At 26.0% G+C, this 19,081-nt stretch overlaps 1 protein-coding gene and 1 long non-coding RNA gene across 4 annotated transcripts in view; one reads left to right on the forward strand and one right to left on the reverse strand.

The window, feature by feature from the left end:
* Positions 1–19,081, reverse strand: part of LOC142321831 (cyclic GMP-AMP phosphodiesterase SMPDL3A-like) — a 397,040-nt gene that overhangs the window by 81,967 nt on the left and 295,992 nt on the right. For both annotated transcript variants that reach the window (XM_075360278.1, XM_075360280.1), the window contains exons 4-5: positions 10,038–10,097; positions 4,116–4,254 (exon numbers count right to left, since the gene is read on the reverse strand). In XM_075360278.1, coding sequence (XP_075216393.1) covers positions 4,116–4,254; positions 10,038–10,097 — 199 coding nt within the window. The remainder of the gene's footprint in view (positions 1–4,115; positions 4,255–10,037; positions 10,098–19,081) is intronic.
* The window catches only part of LOC142321837 (uncharacterized), a 285,303-nt gene that overhangs the window by 17,623 nt on the left and 248,599 nt on the right, over positions 1–19,081 (forward strand). The gene's annotated exons all lie outside the window — the stretch shown is intronic.

Raw genomic sequence — 19,081 nt, forward strand, 5'->3', positions numbered from 1 at the left:
AAATATAAAATTATATTTTAGATGGAAATACGTCACCTACCTAAAATACGTTGTAAAATATATTATAAATTTATCCCATAAGTAATTATAAAATATTAACAGTGATTGTTGAGCTTTATTATGACATTTTTAAAGTAAAAAAATTTATTTGACCTTGTTACAAACGAAATTAATTTGGTTATCCTGTGAAAATAATATAATCTATCATAAAACCAATTTTGACATTTTATATAATGAACAACAAAACATACAATTATCATAAATGAAAACACTCTCAATGATTAGTGATGATATGTTAACATGAGAAATCCATCTAGTGTATCCATTTTGTATTAAATTTATAATACTACATTCCACACAGTAAAAAAACTTTTTTCATGAAAAGTAAGTTCTTTAAATTCTAAAGCCTTGTTTTCTATCATTGGGTAATTATATTTTGATATATATGTACAATTGCTAATTGGAATTAAAATTAAATTATTTATTTTATAATCGATTATTTGAAGTAACAAGTGGTGTACATTACGTCATCTTTAAGTAAGAGTAATTTTATTTTTTAACCGATACAAAAATAATAAAAACGTAAAAAAAACGAATTGTACTAAAATTTTGATTATTAACAAACTTTTACATTACCATTGTTCAATAAAGTTCAATAAATATTTGGTTAGAAATTTTATTCTTTAGATTAAATACTGCAGGTTAGAAAAGAAGTCGGCAGAATATTTTATTACAGTCGGGCTGAGCATCAACCAGCAGGTTTTTTGCTTTATATAATGTACCCTTTTAAAACATAATTTAAAGTCTGTATAATTTTTCTCAATATTCCGCGTACAATTATGCAAAACAAAACACTTATTCACCACCATTATTGGTCATAGATTTTTTATATTTCTTATAATATGAAAATGCCAGCGTTTGAATTCCTTCTTTCTTGGATCGAGATATCGATTGCTTTTAAACTGCTGTTGTATCTGAACACTGTACTTAGCACAATATATATATATATATATTACTCTTATTATTAGTGTATTGTAATTTCTTCAGAACAATAATTTAGTCAGCAAAGGACCCGCTAACTAGTTTTTTAGATTCTCTGTCACGGCTTTGCTGGCGAAATATACAATCAGAATTACAAACGTAAATTACAATCACAATATTACCAAATCTCATAAACACTGATTCAATAACAGTAGCACAAAACGGCAAAAATATAAACAATATATATTTTTTTACCGCTTGAAGTATTAAAAACTAGAAATTCAAAAATGTTTTTAAATATTTATCTCAAGAATATTTGCAACCCCAAATCGAGTGAATTTTCGTTTACTGTAGTCGGAAACGGGGAAAATTTTTATTTTTTTTCAACATTTTTTTACTGTTCTTTTATATATATATATATATATATATATATGTGTGTGTGTGTGTGTGTGTGTGTGTGTGTGTGTGTGTGTGTTTGTGTGTGTGTGTGTGTGTGTGTGTGTGTGTGTGTGTGTGTGTGTTTTATATATATGGGAAAATAATTCCTCTGAAAGGTAGTCTTTTGTTATAAATTTAACGTTCTACATGGTTTAAAATTCACATACGTAAATAAAGAAAAATTAATCATTTGTTTAATTTTCTTAATTTACAGTTGAAAAATGGTTAAGAATTTTTTATAAAGCGAACAAATAACGCTACAAACGAATAGATTGAGAGAATTACAAGCTTTTCAAAGAGCTAAGAATCAAATTTTAATGAATTTGTTCTGATTAGGTACATGATTCTGTAGCAGGGTTCAAATTTTTGTTGTACAGAGATTTAATAAGGTGAGATGTAACAGTTCAGATTACTTAATCTGAAAAAAGATTACTTAATCACCTAACTGTAAATCTTCTAGATAATGGTAATCCTCCCAATAAGAGAAGACTGAAGCAGTACCTTGTTAAGAGTTGTATGACAAAAAATAAAAGTATGTAATAAATTACTTAAAATTAATTTTCTTTTGAAAATCATTTTTTATTAAAATGTAATATACTATTTAGTTAGTAAATTTTTTTAAAATGTTAAAATGCCATAGTTAAAAGTAAAGAAGAAGAAATATTTTAAATTCTTTAATTTTTATTTTGAAAATTTGATGCAAAAATAATAATGAGAAAACTATCAACAATTTACTAACGCTTTAGTTTGATACTTTTTCTTTGCTTTATAAGTTTTTATTTTTAAAAAATCTCTTTTGAAAATCTGTTTTACTTTTATTTAAAACGTGAAGAGGCTAACAAAAATGCTGATGTATGACAAAAAAAAAAAATTCACTAGAAACTTAAACGTGAGAAAGTTGTTAAAAATAAATTCAAAACAAAACAACATAAATAGGTTACTACGTAGTTGAAGTTCTTTTCAACTTTCATAGAGGGTCTAGTTCTCAGAAATTCAGGGAAAAGAATTACTTTTTACCTCAATTTTCAAACTAATTTTCTTAACTTTATATGAAAATACTTAACCATAAATATCATATGTGAAGCTTACTACATTCAATTACTCAGTAGATCGATGAAGAAAAAAAATTTAAAAAAATCATTATATTATCTATAAAGACCATAAAACTTAGCGTTGAGAAGATCTTAGTAATCTGTTAAAACCTTAAATAGAGCCAGTAGAGGAATTGACTCTACACACTAAGAAAAACCATCGAAATTATTCTAACGTTGGATCGCACAAAACGGACCATTTAAAGTCATAACAAGGCAGCCACCATCATTCATTGGAACTTATGCAAGAAGTATGGAATAAGAACAAGCAAAAGTACTGAGAACATCAGCCAGGAGGAATAGTTGAAAATAGCCAGGTGGAGATCCTCTGGGAGTTCATAATTCATACTGACTGCCATTTTGAGCACAACACACCAGACATCATTTTACTGGGGAAAAATGCGTTTGGATAATATTATCTGCTAATCCCACTGATCGTTGACTCCAAAAAAAAGAATTTGGAAAAACAACACGATTCAAGGACTTCAAAATTAAAATCCAGCGATTTTGGAAAAAAAAGATCACTGTAGTACTAATTGTAATAGGCGCCCTAGGAGCTATACCAAGAGCCTTCAAAAGAACTTAGAATTAATTGCTCTACAAGAAGTAATAACAATTACAGAAAGCTGCATTTCTTGAAACTGCTAACATAATAAGACGATACCTTTGCGATTCGTAGGTCCTTTGGTTAGAACTAGAGCTTCAAGTTCTAAAACCCAGTCAAATAATGTGACTGTGCTTTAATAAAAATAGATTGATAATAGTTTTATTCTCATCATTTACAAAGTACATACTTCTCACAAATTTTCATTGTAACTTAGTAACAATTTTGAAAACTTCAAATAAATACATTTATTCAGACCACAAAAAAAATGTAAATATGTATGTATAATAAAAATAATAATAATAATAATAGTATATCATATTGTTACAATAATAACAGTATCAGAAAATTACTTAACGTATTTCTGGTATATTACAATTTTTAGATCGTAAATGAATGAGAACTATGTACTCGTATTCCCGAGTAAATTATATATGGAACCATCATTGTAACTTAGCATGTGAAAATTTTATTATATAATTGAATTATTTCCGCTGTGCGCTATTATATTAATATGCAACGTTTCAAAAGTGAGAGAAAAGTATAAATAATAATGGAAATATGTATAAATATAGAAATATATGAAAAAATATATAAGAAATATATACAAATATATTTCTTTAAATACGTAAATAATTACAAACCCAGATTTTTTTAATTATAATATGATGGAATTTTTCGGTAACTTTTGTAAACGAAATTTAGAATTTCTTTATGTCGATATAAACATTTATCATACTACAAAAATGTATTTGGTTATAACAATAAATAAACTATTACCTTAAATATCGGGTTAAAACTGTACACAGTTAAAAATTTTCTAACAAATAAATTTACGCTTCAAAGAAACGTAGTTTTATTCGTCATTTAACGTGTGAATAAAATATAGGAAAATTAATAAACATAAAAATAAGTAATAGTTGAATTAAACTACGATTTCAAAAATAGATTCTAATTTACAATAATCAAACATTTTTTAATTAAAAAAAAATTTCACTCACCCAGTCCAAAAAACAAATTCAACGTTGTCCCCATTTTTGGCACGCATCATCCGCACTGCGGACTGGACAAGGCTCCAGGGAGAATCGCAATTGTGGTCGCCGAACTCACCCTTCTCTGTATTTAGGCCCCTCCAGCAACCTGCATAAATTACAGATTTTAATTTTTATTTCAAAAATAGGATTACATTACAAATTAAATTTTATTTTATTATACATTTTAAATTTACTCTAGTATTCATTTACTCAAGTACTTTTAACATTAAAAAATATTAGATTTAATAAAGGAAATGATAACTCTTATTCTATTAAATTTCACTAGCTCTACAACTTTTCATTCTTTTATGACGAGGTTGATAAATACTACAAACAATAAAAAAATGGTGATGTCTAATAAAGTCTGGCGATCTCTACAGCTTTATTAAAATCTACTGACAGATTATTTAGATCCATTTACAGTTTATATATAGTAAAGTTGATTTTTTTACAACAAAGTTTGTTTTTCATTTTTTTTAATTATGAAAATTAAAAGTTTCAACCAGATTTTATAATGAAGCCTGAATATTTAAACCTAGTTTTATTTTTACTACAAAAGAATTTGAATAATAACCAATAAATTACGATTTTTATATTGTATAAATATTAAAACTCTAAAAATACTTAAAATCTATGTTTATTCCAAATTTATACTAAATCACAAAAGAAACTTCATTCTTAATAAAAAATCATTATCCTAAACCAAACTTTTTGTAATGTTACGTTGATTTGAAATTTTCAACTGCTCATAAATTAAAAAATTATCTAAATTAGACAATCTAGATTAAAAAATTATCGTATTTTTATGGCGAAAATCTTGGCATTTTCTGTAAAATCGATTTGCATTTTATACTATTTTTTTAATCTAGGTTTCTTTTATTAATTTTCCATTTTCCAATCTACCCTTTAACGTCTCAGTATTTAAATTACTTTAACCATTTATTTAAACTTTAACCATTTGACGTGGTTGAATGATTTTTCCGTATCTACAAAACATACACTTATTTCTTTTTAAGTTGCAAAGAAATAAGTGTATTTTTTATACACTACCCATCAATAGTTATTAAACCTATTGAACAATATGAATCCATATTGTTTTTCTGTAACCATTTGCTCCATTTCTTTTTGCCTAAAAAGAATACCTGGTTCTTGTAATTAGATGATTACTGAGGCTGTTTTTTACGTCCAAAAACTCATACACTAATTAACACAAAAGACAGGCCTTAGTTACGCCATATCGTACGGATAAGTAATTTTCGAATATGGTTACTATTTCGTTTATAATAGAAGCATATAAACATTATTTTTAAAATGATTTTGATGCTTTTAGCTCGAGTTAAATAATGATAAGTTCCATTTATAAAGGTTATAATTCTATTTTGTTATTAATAAGATGTTCCGCAATTGATAAAAACTCTCAATTAAATAAAAACTTACATTTTAGAAGTTAGAGTAATGGAAATTAAGGTTAGGTGATACTTTTCCATTTAACTAACGAAGTTTATCAATTTATTCAAAGATTTACTTCAGTATATATAATTATTTAAACTAAACTTTTACGGAAACGATTTTCTTGTCGTAAGAGAGTTGAAAATATTGAAATATAATCAAAAGAAAATGTTCATTCTGATTGTATTTCTGTTAACCAAGCAGCATAATGAGTTCTGGTTTTCTTTACTATAAAAAATGATTAATTTCTAATCAATTATTTATATTGTAATCTTATGAAGAAATTTCTCTGATAATAATTACTCAGCTATAAAGAAAATACAAGTATTTACCAATTGCCGTTAGATTATAAAAGCGCTTCATTTTTAATAAATTATTTTTAAGAGATGTCCAATATTTTATGGTATGATTTTTTATTACACTGGCTTGTATATAAACCGTAAAAATATTGAATTTTTATGAAGTATTCCAAGTATAATTAATGAGTACTCTAATAAGACTTAAAATGCTGTGTACCTGTGAATTATATATTGTTTTTTTTTCTTTAAATAACTACTTTTAATATTAATAAACAGTTTAGAAAATTTAATCTTAGCAGCAGAATGTATAACATTATGATATGTAATTGAAAATAATTATTATATAAAAAAATTAATTTTTATTACTGATTGGTTTGTTTATAACCGTCATTTTGTACTTTCGCAGTGATTTCTCCTTAAGAACTGTAGTTCATAAAATAATATTTATGTAATATTTTGTAAAACAAACAATTGACATTTAGTCAATATCAAAATTATTAAACATTATTAAAACGTATGAATCTACCTTACCAGCAATTAATTTTGAACTTCTCAAGATCTTTCAATCCTTAGACCACCGTCAGGAGATTAAAATATATTATAAAATAAAGTTAAAAAATTAAAATATTAAACAGTCATGACTGATTGCTAGTCATCAGTCATGACTGTTCAATATTTTAATTTTTTAACTTTATTTTATAATATATCTTAATCTCCTGACGATTGTCTAAGTACTGAAAGATCTTGAGAAGTTCAAAATTAATTGCTGGTAAAGTGGATTCGTACTTTTTAATAATATTTAATAATTTAATAATATATCAGTGGTAACCAACCATGTTGAGAATTCAATTACACAAATTACAATTTAATCTAACAAAAAAGAAGGAATAAAATAATTATACTTAATAATCCTTTATCTTTATTTACTTTAAAAATCTAATAATTATAATAAAGGAGATGCTATCAAATATAATGTGGAGAGCAAAATTATAAAAAAAAAAAAAAACTAATTATATTTATCATCTTACGGAAAATAAATATATTATTTTCAAAAATATTCAAAAATGGATATCAGTAGTAATAAACTTAAATCCCCTAGGCCGGGGAAAAATATAATTAATTAAATAATAGCAATGAAAATATAATTTATGAACAAGTAAATATTGAAGAAGATTGAATTAAGAAAATATTATTACATTTATTTACTTTCAATGTTCGAAAAAATATGCATTTTAAAAATTTATTTAAATTACGATAAGAAATATAATAGTTTCCGTAATTAAAAACTGATTGCAATACCAGTAGAATGGTTCATTTTGTTGCGACTAATATTACCTGTACATCGACATGGTTTTAATATTTAAAAATTATGTTTTGAATCACATTTAATACCAAAACGTTTAAAAAAAAAACATCTCTGTAAAAATATTAATCAATGATAATAAATAAAAATAGTAAATGATAAAAATTAAATTTTAAAAAATATTTATTTTTAGTAATGTCAAATCACTATATCCGGCGTTAATTAAGATTCAACTTATTTCAATTTATTTCATTTTTAGAGTTAAATAAATTTATGGATTTTGAAAAATCACTCAGAGATTTGCGATTGTCCTTAGATAAATAAGTAAATGTTTTATTAAATTCGGTACAGTAATATAATACATTAGATGTTAAAAATTGAAGTATGTTTTACTCCTTGAATAAAAAAAAATTTCTAGCTTTTGCAAAAAAGGATAAAAACTTTGAGAGAAAATTTTAATTAGCATAGTTCACCACAGAATTTAACATTTTATAAGTAAAAAAAAGCGATGAGAAATAAAATTAATGAATAAAAGTAATTAACACATAATTTTATAAAATTAAATATTTGAAGATATTAAATAAAGTAAAAATACATTGAAAATATTCAGTGAAAATTATTTTGTATATGTTAATTTGTTCATGTTAAGGTTCATATTTATTTGATTAGGATTATTTAAAATTTAATTAACATTTAATATTTTTATAAAATAAATTGATTTAATTAGAAAAATAGATGGGAAATTTGTAATTATAAAATAATTATTTTAGATAATTTTCAAAGGCCGCATAAAATACTTCGTCTTAGGACGAAGTATACAAAATTAAGTTTTGTTCGTTTCAAGCGAAAACAGATTTATTTTGGATAATGGAAGTGTAACTTTTATTTTTAAATAATAAATTGGAAACATAATTTTCAAAAATAGCACATTCGTTAACAAAAGGTACAAAGGGCACACTCTTTAACAAAGAACGATCCCAGTAAAAAAAATATATATAAATGGGATATTAATATACAGTACTTGCATATTACACTACCTAGTGTAAAATTTTAAAGCTTTTATTAAAAGAACAACAATACTCAGTGAATATAATGGAACAACGATTAATGTCCAGTCAGCTAAAATGTAACATTAGTGACCAATAGATGCCAGTGACTTCATCAGCATGTTTTAGTTGTTCCAATTGTGCATTGTAATTTTACGAAAAGTAATTTTATATTATCAAATCATTTACTACGTCTCTTTTATTATATAGTTTATTGTTGCTTTTGATAGATAGAATAATTGTGCGGCGAGTGAAAATTTTCTCGAACTCAAAACATAACGAATGATTTTTCTAAAACTCATAACATTCCGAATGAAAAAAAGTACCTGGCATGACGGTTAAAGATTGATGTTTTAGTTTATACAGAGTTTGGTTTCGTGGATGTTGAAAATTGTTAAATGATTACATACTTTAAAAAAATTTAAATATTTTAATGTATTAAAGTTGCATCTGATATCTTGAAATAGCTTGTATAGAGCCAGAGATTAACTATTTCAATATAAGTATACCTCATGTCAGTTTAATAAAAATGTCACTGACATAAAAATCAGACGCCTTGAAGGAGTCTGTATAAAACCAAAAATAATGTATTACAAGTAGCTTGTTATATCTTGAAGGAATTCGTATGAGACCAATAATAAACTGAGTAATACAAGCAACATCGCGCCCTCTAAAGGATTTGTTATAAAACCAATAGTTAACTACCGCATTTCAAGTTGTAAAGGGTAGATTATACAATAAAAGTTATAATATTTTATTTATGATTGAGGTGAACTCTTTGTAGAGTTATAATAACTAAGAACATATCTTAATATGAAGCTGGCCTCCATGGCGCGAGTGGTAGCGTCTCGGCCTTTCATCCGGAGGTCCCGGGTTCGAATCACAGACAGGCATGGAATTTTCACGTGCTACTTTAGGCAACTAAAGCAGACGTCTAAAAATTCGCAGAATGCTATCGAAAGGATCATGTTGACAATTACCATCATAGTCATTTGATCATACTTGCGCCATCACTAAATCAGGCCGAGAACTTTCCGAACGACTCTAGTAACTATTGTTTTTAGAATAAGAGAAATTTGAGTTAGATGTGTTTAAAAAAAGAAAAAAACATTTTCATTGCAAATATTTATGTTAATAATATTAGAATTTCTTTTATTAAGGGTAGAGTTAGTAATCTAATTTATTACAATACGGTTAGCGGGTTTTTTAAAACTGGAAATTTAAAAGTATCTAACTTAAATTAGATCAGTACTATGATATTATGTGAACTGAACATTTATTATATTACGTCAATATTTCCTTGGGTGTTAAAAACTGTATTTCATAGAAAGAGTGTTTTAAAAGGTTTAGAATTCCTAGGTGAACATATATATTCCATATTGCCGTAAAACAATTTATTTTGACTAATATTAAATGGAGTCTTCCTAGTAGACACCGATTACTTTGTATGAAATAAATAATTTTGTATACAGTAAGTTTTCTACTATTATAGGATCAATTGAAATTTAAAATACAAACGCAATCCTTAATATTTTGTCTCTGAGTATTGTCTTCGCAGTAAATTGTTTCCGTTCTACAATATATATATATATATATATATATATATATATATATATATATCATGTGTTTTGGTGACTCAATTGTTGTTTAATAGAAAGTATAATCGGTGAAAAAAAATTGTTTAAATACATAAAATTTACTGATTTTTTCTATGGTAGGCTATTGATCGCTTCTTGATATTCCTCATATCAATCTACAACTAAATTAAAATGTAGGATTTTATTGCACTTACTATGACTTTCGGTGTTATAGTGTGTATCCCAGTGCAAATCAGTGATGTGCCAGAAGTACCCTGTAACAAATAAATTAATTATTATATTAAATATGAATAATGAATAAAATGCATTACAACAAAAGTCAAACAGTACTGAAATATATATAAATCCAATATGAAATGTTAAAGTCAATGTACAGATTTGTATGTAATATGTTCGTTTCAGACTTAGGAACCATTCTTCCTGAGTCAATAAAAACAGGTTTTAAAATGTTTTATTGAACTCCGATGATAGTTTAAATAAATCTTTTCTGAAGGTTTCAGTACCGGGTGAGTGGTTAGGCTTCAGTAGAAAGTAGAACGTATTTTCAGCATCATTTTTTTTTTGACTGAAACTAAAGTACGTGATTAAATCACAATCTGTTACAGACAGCTGTATCTAGATCTGACATTTAGATAATATATTAAATTTCATTTTGATTTCATTTGTATAATAGATGAGCTGTTTTCAAATCTCAGGATAAAGGATTAAATATTAGTGATTTAATAGAAAATGTCATTAAATAATAATATTAGTAGCGATCGGCTATCTATGTACTAATTTAGCGTTACGTCTAGAACATATTATGGTGTGATTTATTATCTTTTAAATTTTCATTGTAGCAAAAGGGTTTCGGCTTTAGTTGAGAAAAATAATTACTTAAAAAAAATAGGTAAGTAATTCGGGCAATAAAATCTTTTTCTAAAGGGAGTTTGATGAGGAATTATGTAACCAGACTTTCAGAAAATTTAACCAGAAAGCAATTTACAAGGTTGAGATCTTAGCAAAGTCTGTTAATTTCTTTATTTAAAAAAATTATCACTGGATAGCTTCCTCGTTTGAAAAATAGAATTACTCTGCTCTGGCTTTGATATTTACTCGCCTAGGATGAACTTTTCAAAAATAAAGAATAAAGAGGAAACTTAAACCTGCTCCTCTTCGTAAGAATTTTCTTATTTAATATGTACACTTGGTTTGGATTTTTTAAAAACATTCAACACCCAAAAATAAAATTTAACACAAATATATTACAATGTTTTTATTCTGAATGTAGAATTTCATCATCCTGTGGAAACACTATTTCTTTTTTATCATTTACATGCTAAGGATACTTTTATAAAAAAAATCCGTGCGGTAAAAATTAAAACAAACAGAATTTTAAAATACATTTTTCAGAAGCTGTTTTGAAATCTCAAATAGGGGTTTCTTCCTGGGACAAATGTTTTAATGATTTACTCAAAATTATGAATGTTTGTAAAATATTATTAGGAGAAAGAAATAAGTATCAAAAAATAATTCGTATAAAAATAATTTGGAATTTTGACCGAGGGTTTACTTCCGAATAAATAAAGATTTGGTACAAAACTAAACTCTAGATAATGATTCTTCTTGTTAAAATTATTTAAACAATAGGCTACATATAACAAACTATTATATAATAGCTATTATATAATTAAGCTTGTAGTTATAGAAAAGATGGTCTTTCTATACTGTTTGATTTTAATTGAAATCAGTAAATAAAAGTATTAAATGAATGGTAAAAACCGGAAGCAAATATAACCAAGAGACCGTTCAACCAAGAGACTTTGTCCACTGGACTCCCGACGCGTTCGATATTCTCATGGTTTTGAAAAACTTGCATATTTATATCTCCATTCAAACTCCAGGCGCTGATGTCTTTGCTCTTATTTTCTTATTTTCCCGAAACCTGGTTACGTTTAGCGGGGTTTGATGAGCGTCCTAGATTCGATCTCTTCTCAGACGGCACTATGAAAAAATAAGTAAGGAAGAAGAAGAAAAATGAATAAAAGGGGTGTTATGTACAAAAGAAGAAAAGAGAAGAGGAAACGACGAAAGAGGAAGTATACAGACTACAGATACTTGGAAAACAACTAAATTATTTGAGACAGAATAGTAGTAACGACAGAAATTATAGAAATGGGAATACCAAATATTTTACAAGTATACATTATATAATTATGAATCAGTCATTTTATTTCATCATATTTTTGTTGCCATGGTAACAGAAATATAATTGAATAAAAGGATTAATTTTTGTTTAGTGAGTATCTTTTATTCGCAACATAATCCCTAAGAGGCTAGGGCCTTGATTTATGACTTAAAAATTTTCCTGGAATAACAGGAATGTATCTTGAATATTTGTAAGTAATCAATCGGTTAATTCTCGCCTGATACTGTTGCAGACAAGCAAACAAATAGACAGAAAAAATTTCGGAAAGCACACAAATACATAGAAGATATCAGTTCATTAAAATTGTAACACTGTGGTGCGTTATGTAATTACTCAGAAATAGATTATTTATTTTTATTGTGTTGTAAGCTCAATGTATACTTGAATTATTTATTTGGAAATGGTTTGTGAGAACTGTATTTAATAGTAGATCATATTTTTATTTTAAATCTGTGTAATTAACTTAAAACAATAAAAATATTGTATCTAATAAAATATTAACTGAGGTTAAATCAATAAAGACCCTCTTTCTTCTTCTTCTTCTTCTTCTTCTTCTTCTTGCTATTCTCGATAGATATTAAACCTGTATCAACTTTAAGCAGAAATCATAGCCACCTCTTCAGGGCCTTCTCACACTTCTTTTTGCTCCTTAACTTTAAATGGCTGTCAAAATTGTTTTGTAGTAAAGCTTCGTAAAAATTAACACTGTCTTTCATGAATTATAATTAAATTTTGGTTATTCACTTCGTACCTATATCTTCCAAGCGGTAATATAGAATACTACCACTACTACTGAAAAATAACATGCCTAACCTACAGTCACAGACCATCCGAAGAACTACGTTTCAACAACTGAAGTACACGGAAATCGAGCAATAATCATAACGCAGTGTAAATTTTAATAAAATTTTACTGAATAAAATAACGCTTAGGTAACATTTTTATTCATAAAACGGTCTTAATTTTATCAAAACACAATAAACCAATCACTATATTTTATTATTTGTATTCAACAAATAAACTTTTATTTCCTTTTTACTTAACGACTTCCACAACTGAGATTAGTGATACCGCTTATTAAAATTATTTAAATAATACGTTATATACAATTGGTAATCCGTAACGGAACGTAATTTTTCCTTTCTCAACTGATTTATGTAATTCAACAAAGTGAACCGTTCTCTTATTGGTTGCTGAAGAAAAAAAAATTGACGTACTGTATTGTGTTAATATTTGTAAAAATTATGTAAATATTATTTTTATACAAAATAATACATCGAATTTATTAATAGTAAAGGAACTTAAAGAGTAGTAAAGGAAATATTACCTGCGTAACTTAAAAAATGATTTTCAATCCCAAAAAAGTATAAAGTTAGAAAATATGTTTGATTGTTTTGTATGGAATTATAAGTATAAATGGTTGTTAGGTTAAAAATAAGAGGCAAAATGAATTCTGTAATTTACTTAGTCCTTTGGAAAATATTCTGAAATCAATTTTCTACGTAAATGTTCTGTCTCACATGTACGTTAGGCGAAAAATTCTGGATTATTTATTTTTAATGATTATCCAATCTGTTATTGTTACGTATTTTATCCGTTGCACAAGGGATTTTCAATAAGTAGGTTACAGATCAGTTCTGGGAAGCTGCCACCGGTGGTACTGCTGGTCCGCTTGATTTATAATCCATGACGGTGTGTAAAAAAGCGTGCGAGAGAGAACGAATAGTCGGATAAGTGGTGATCGGAGGGGGTTACGAAACGGTTGTAGCCGGTCGGGGTTGTTCACGTACACGCCGTTCAGTATCTCGCAACAGTAGACTGGCACGGCACACCAGCTCGTTTTGCGGTTTATCTTCTTCACCGGTAGTGTTGAGTCGCAAAATCATTTTATACTCTCGCTTTCATTAGGCGCTAACGTCATTTTTAATGGATTCATAAATTTTATCTCTAAAGCGTTGAGTCCGTTCCAAGATCCCTATAAAGTTGAAAGCTGTGGCCAGTTTAAAAGAGATCAGTCCCGTTTAAAGGGATGGTAACATTTATCGTCTTTAATGAATGCTTTATAAAGAATTATCGCTTTATGATTTTAATAAAAAAAAAAAAATTGTAAAAGAGTTATTAACAGAGAGGAAAATTAGATGATTTTTATTACAAATAATACTCTCTACATAACAATATGAAGTGTTACTATTATTTTATTCTTGGTGGTATGAAACTTATTTTCTAAACAGATAATTACAACAGAAAATTTTACAAAGAGAAAAACAAAATTACAACAAACAAATTTTACAACAGAAAAAAGGCATTCTGTTGTACCCACCGGCAAAATTTTCTATTATTTACTGATTTATTTGTTTCTGAATTGGCTTGTTGCAAATTGTATACATGCTTTAAACATTAGTTTCAACTGGGAAAGTTTGGTTAGCTCAAAGAGTAAATTTTATAGAGAGTATGTAGCGATGAGAGTTGATTGATACATTTTGATACTCTGTAACTTTGAACTAGCTTCAGCAGCATGAAAGGAAGCAAATATATACGTTACCACTTGTATTTTAAGTGTAACTTTTATGTTTGCAGTATATTCACTATAATTAGGTTTTTGATAAATTCGATATCATTACATTTTATAACACACACTTATTAAGTAATTATTTGTTGCTATTGTTGAGATATAAACATATAATTTGATTTAAATATAAATTACGTTTTATAATAACGTTTTATTTAAGCAATAAATGTGATAAGACTTTCAAATCTATAATTAATTGTTTCAACCGCGTAAATAATGAAAATGAATTAACAGTACTAAGTATTTACTGTGGTTTACTTAATTACATAAATAACTACAAGATCAAAAAAAAGAAAAGCAATAAATTTAAAATAAATAAATAAATAAAACTAATTTAAAGAGAAAATACATTAAAATGTAGGAAGTTTAAACGCGATTTTAATGGCGAAAGTACCTCAGGCCGAGTTCAATGTCTGTTGCAGAACGTATGCTACTTTCTCAACGCATTATCCTATTTTCTAATGACCCTTATAAATACGTATTTAAATCTCCTTTATTAAAATCGTTTTATGAGTATTTTAGAACAGCTCCAAGGTAGTACTTTATTTGTGGTTTTTTTTGTTGTAATGAATTAAGCTAACTCATACTTTCTTGTTAAAGTTATCAATCACTCGATAAACTCAATCTAAACTGTAGCAGGGTTTAAAATAATACTGAAATAAAAACAAAAAAATGTATTTAAAATAAATTTTTTCTCGCAACGAGAATTATAACCGTTAATTGTATAAATTTAATGCACAGTAATTTTTTTTACGTGTGTTAAATTTTAATTACTGGTGATTTTGATTACTGGTGATTAAGCATTAATATAAGCAGAACAGTCTGTTAAAATAGCATTTATAATTACAAGTGTTTACATGATTAAGTATGAGTTGATTTAAATAAATAATTTTAATTATAAAAATATATTTCTAAATTTATATTAAATTATAGTTATAAATATATTTCTAAAATATTTCCCTAAAATGATTTAATGTAAGTATTTATATGTGAATTTTAAAAGAATTATAAATATTTTAAAAAATGTGGCACTTATTCTTTATTGTGAATGTTCTAAATATGAGAAACTTTCCCCATTACTTCTATGTTTAACCTTGAAAAGATATTTGTAATTCATTTAAATTTTATATTTTGAAGTTGGCGCCACTTTTAAACTAAAACATTTCTTTCAATTAAAAAAAATTGGTAGCATGATTGCAAGAAACTTGATTGCAAGAAATTGGAGCTGTTTGCAAGAAACTGAAAACTGAAAAATGTACGTCTTGATAAAATTATCATAAGAAATGTCATACATAGGTATGAATCATAATTATAAGCTTAGAGATATCATAGGCTTACTACCTAGTTTATGGATAGTAGAAATTGTTACTTATAAGACACTTGAGTGGTGAAAAATATATTAGTTTATTTAAAGTTTTATAAATTCATTAAATTAAATATTAAGACAAGTTTTTTTAAATTTATTTATACCTTTCGGAGATGTTAACACAAATTTTCTTAAAGTTTGTGTGAAATTTAAGGGTGTACATAACTACTTTATATAATTCAATATCAGGCTGAAAACAAATATTTCAAAAATAAATAATAATAATAATAATAATAATAATAATAATAATAATAATAATAATAATAATAAATAATTCCGTAGGTTGTGCAACTTTTTTAAAACCATAGCCTTTTTCAACGTCACCTACTCAAGTTGTCAGGAAGTCATTACTACATTATCTAGAAAAAAACATTTGCATTTACTTAGAAAGAAGACTTAAATATGCGTAAAAAACATTAAAAAAATGTATAATTCGAATTTTGAACGTCTTAAAAAAAAAATTGATGATTTATTCATTTATAGCATTTTATTAATATTTGATTTTTAGTAAGAAATGTAGGCTAACAACTAACCTTCGAAACCAGTTCGATTCAAACGATCACCACTTTTATTTATTTTTCTACAATAAAAAAATAAACAGTTAAATAAAAATTATAATGCGATGTTGAAAATGTCTTTCAAATCTGTTTATTTTTTATCGTTTAATTTGATATTATTTTCGTTTCCTTCCTCTCTTATAGTAATATTTTAATATCAATATATTTAATATCTGCTGTATCTTGCATATTCTCAACAAGTTGTTTTATAAACTGTTACATTTTCATTTTAATTTTCTATACATCAGACCATTACAAAATTGACCAAGCCTATACAATTTAAAATATATCTAGTTCTTCACTTTACAAGGATTTGACACAAAGTTTTCTATACTCCTCTTTTGAAGACCGATTCGTTAGAATAATATCTAACCACCTAATTTTCCGTTCAAAAAAAGAAGAAAACTTAAGTCGCAACCTTTTTATGTTATCTCTTAATTTAATTTAAGAACATTTTGTTCGAATCCCGGTCAGGCATGGCACTAGATTTTCACACGCTACAAAAATTGTCATTCATCTCATAATTCGATCATGTTGAAAAGTAGAATTTAATTTTGTAGGATTACATAATAAGCTATTTTTAAAGAGTTCATATTAAACATCTCAATCCTTGAACTACGAAATTCAAAAGTTTTTAGATTTTTATTTTTTATAAAAGCCGTTTTAAATAACGGGTGTGTTTAATTGTTCGTATTCATAAATTAAAATCTTACTGACATCGAAAAATTCTCTTTTTTACAGGAAAAAAATGTTCGTATCTTATTTTCAAATTATAACATAGTTTTAAATTTCACTTTTATTGTCAACAAATTTCCTTTCTCTTACGTGTGATTTACATATATTATAATGTTTTATGTATATAAAATGTTTTTATATATATATATATATTTATTTACTAGATGATAGTGTTTTTAAATTATCGTTAAAGGTTTGATGATTCGGAATAGTGTTGAAAGTATTCATGTTGAAATTTTAAATCTTAAATTTTATTTTCATGAATGACTGTGTTTCAGCAGAATATAGAAGTATGTTAACGTTTTACAATATTTTAAGAGAGGAAAATATAAAATATATCTGAAGTTTGAGATATACAATATATATATATTTTGTACAGATTAATAGAACAAAAATCAGGGCGAATATTTTACTAGTCCTAAGTCAAAAATGACGCCGGCCTCTGTTACCACGGAGGCCGAATGGTAGTATCTCGACCTTTTATCCAGAGATCCCGGGTTCGAATCCCGGTCAGGCATGGCATTTTCACACGCTACAAAATTTGTCATTCCTCTCATCCTCTGAAATAATACGGTAGTCCCGGAGATTAAAAAAAAGACCGATATCGGAATCATATTTTTTTGAACTTTTGCATTTTATTTTTCAAATGGATTCGCCTCTAATAAAGTTTAGAACGAATCCCCTGGAACACTCTTTATCTTGTATTTATTTTGGTATAATTTTTATTTTTATTTATCCTTTAGCCAATGTTTATGAAATTTTAATTATTAGTGAATATATTTATAAATTTTTTTTGAAAGAATATCTATGGTTTTTGTATAACGCTTTTTATCTTAAAAAAAAAACAATTTATTTTTGTGTTTAATTAAATTTTATAAGCCCTCTTTAAAAAAATATTCTTTAATGAAAAAATATATTTATGTGTATATATATATATATATATATATATATATATATATATGTATTCTTTTTTTAATAATTTTTCATCGTTATTCAGTTTATCTTAAATAACAAGGGAAACATTTGGTTCGTTAGATAAAAAATTCTATCAGAGATAGATCGTTAATAAAAAAAAAACAAAAAACGAAAAGCCTCTTGTTTATTTTCAATGAGAGGAGGGTAACGATTAAGTACAACTACGCATTGTTTTTTTAACGAAGTAAAAATAATGTAAAAACAATGATTACCTTAATAATGACACGTATAATAAATATGGATGTTATTAAGAAATACTTTTATTCAAAAAATAATGAACGGAAAAAATTCTTATTATAAAAAAAAAGAAAATTCACATTTTTATTTGCCTTAAAATAATTAAACAAATGGATTTATAGACGTTTTTTATTTTGCAGTGTAATGTTAATTAGAAGAAAGTTTTCTTGAAAGAGATCTATCATGCAATATCGAAAACGTTATATTTTTTAATTAATTGGACAAAAAGAAAATTACTTAATTTTTGCATAAGGTAATTTAAGAGATATCGAATCGAAGTTGTTTATTGTACTACTAAACAGTTTCTTTAATATGAGGTATCAACCTGCATGATTTGGTGTTTGAAATGAACCTTTATTATTTAGTTTTCATAAATATACTAATTTGGACACGTTTTCTGGTTTAAAATCTGAAGAATTTCTGTATTTTTTTGTTAAAAAAAAATATACATATAGTTACTTGCTTTAGGGAAAGATCAATGATTTATCAAATGATTGTAAGGAACTATTTTAATTGATTTATATTTGATTCCTTGTTTAAAATAAGTAGCTGTATTCCGTTTGTTCATTAAAATTTCCATTGATGTTTTGATAAATTCCAATATTTCGTTA

This window comes from Lycorma delicatula, chromosome 3 (assembly GCF_047948215.1).
Source record: "Lycorma delicatula isolate Av1 chromosome 3, ASM4794821v1, whole genome shotgun sequence".
NCBI lineage: Eukaryota > Metazoa > Arthropoda > Insecta > Hemiptera > Fulgoridae > Lycorma > Lycorma delicatula.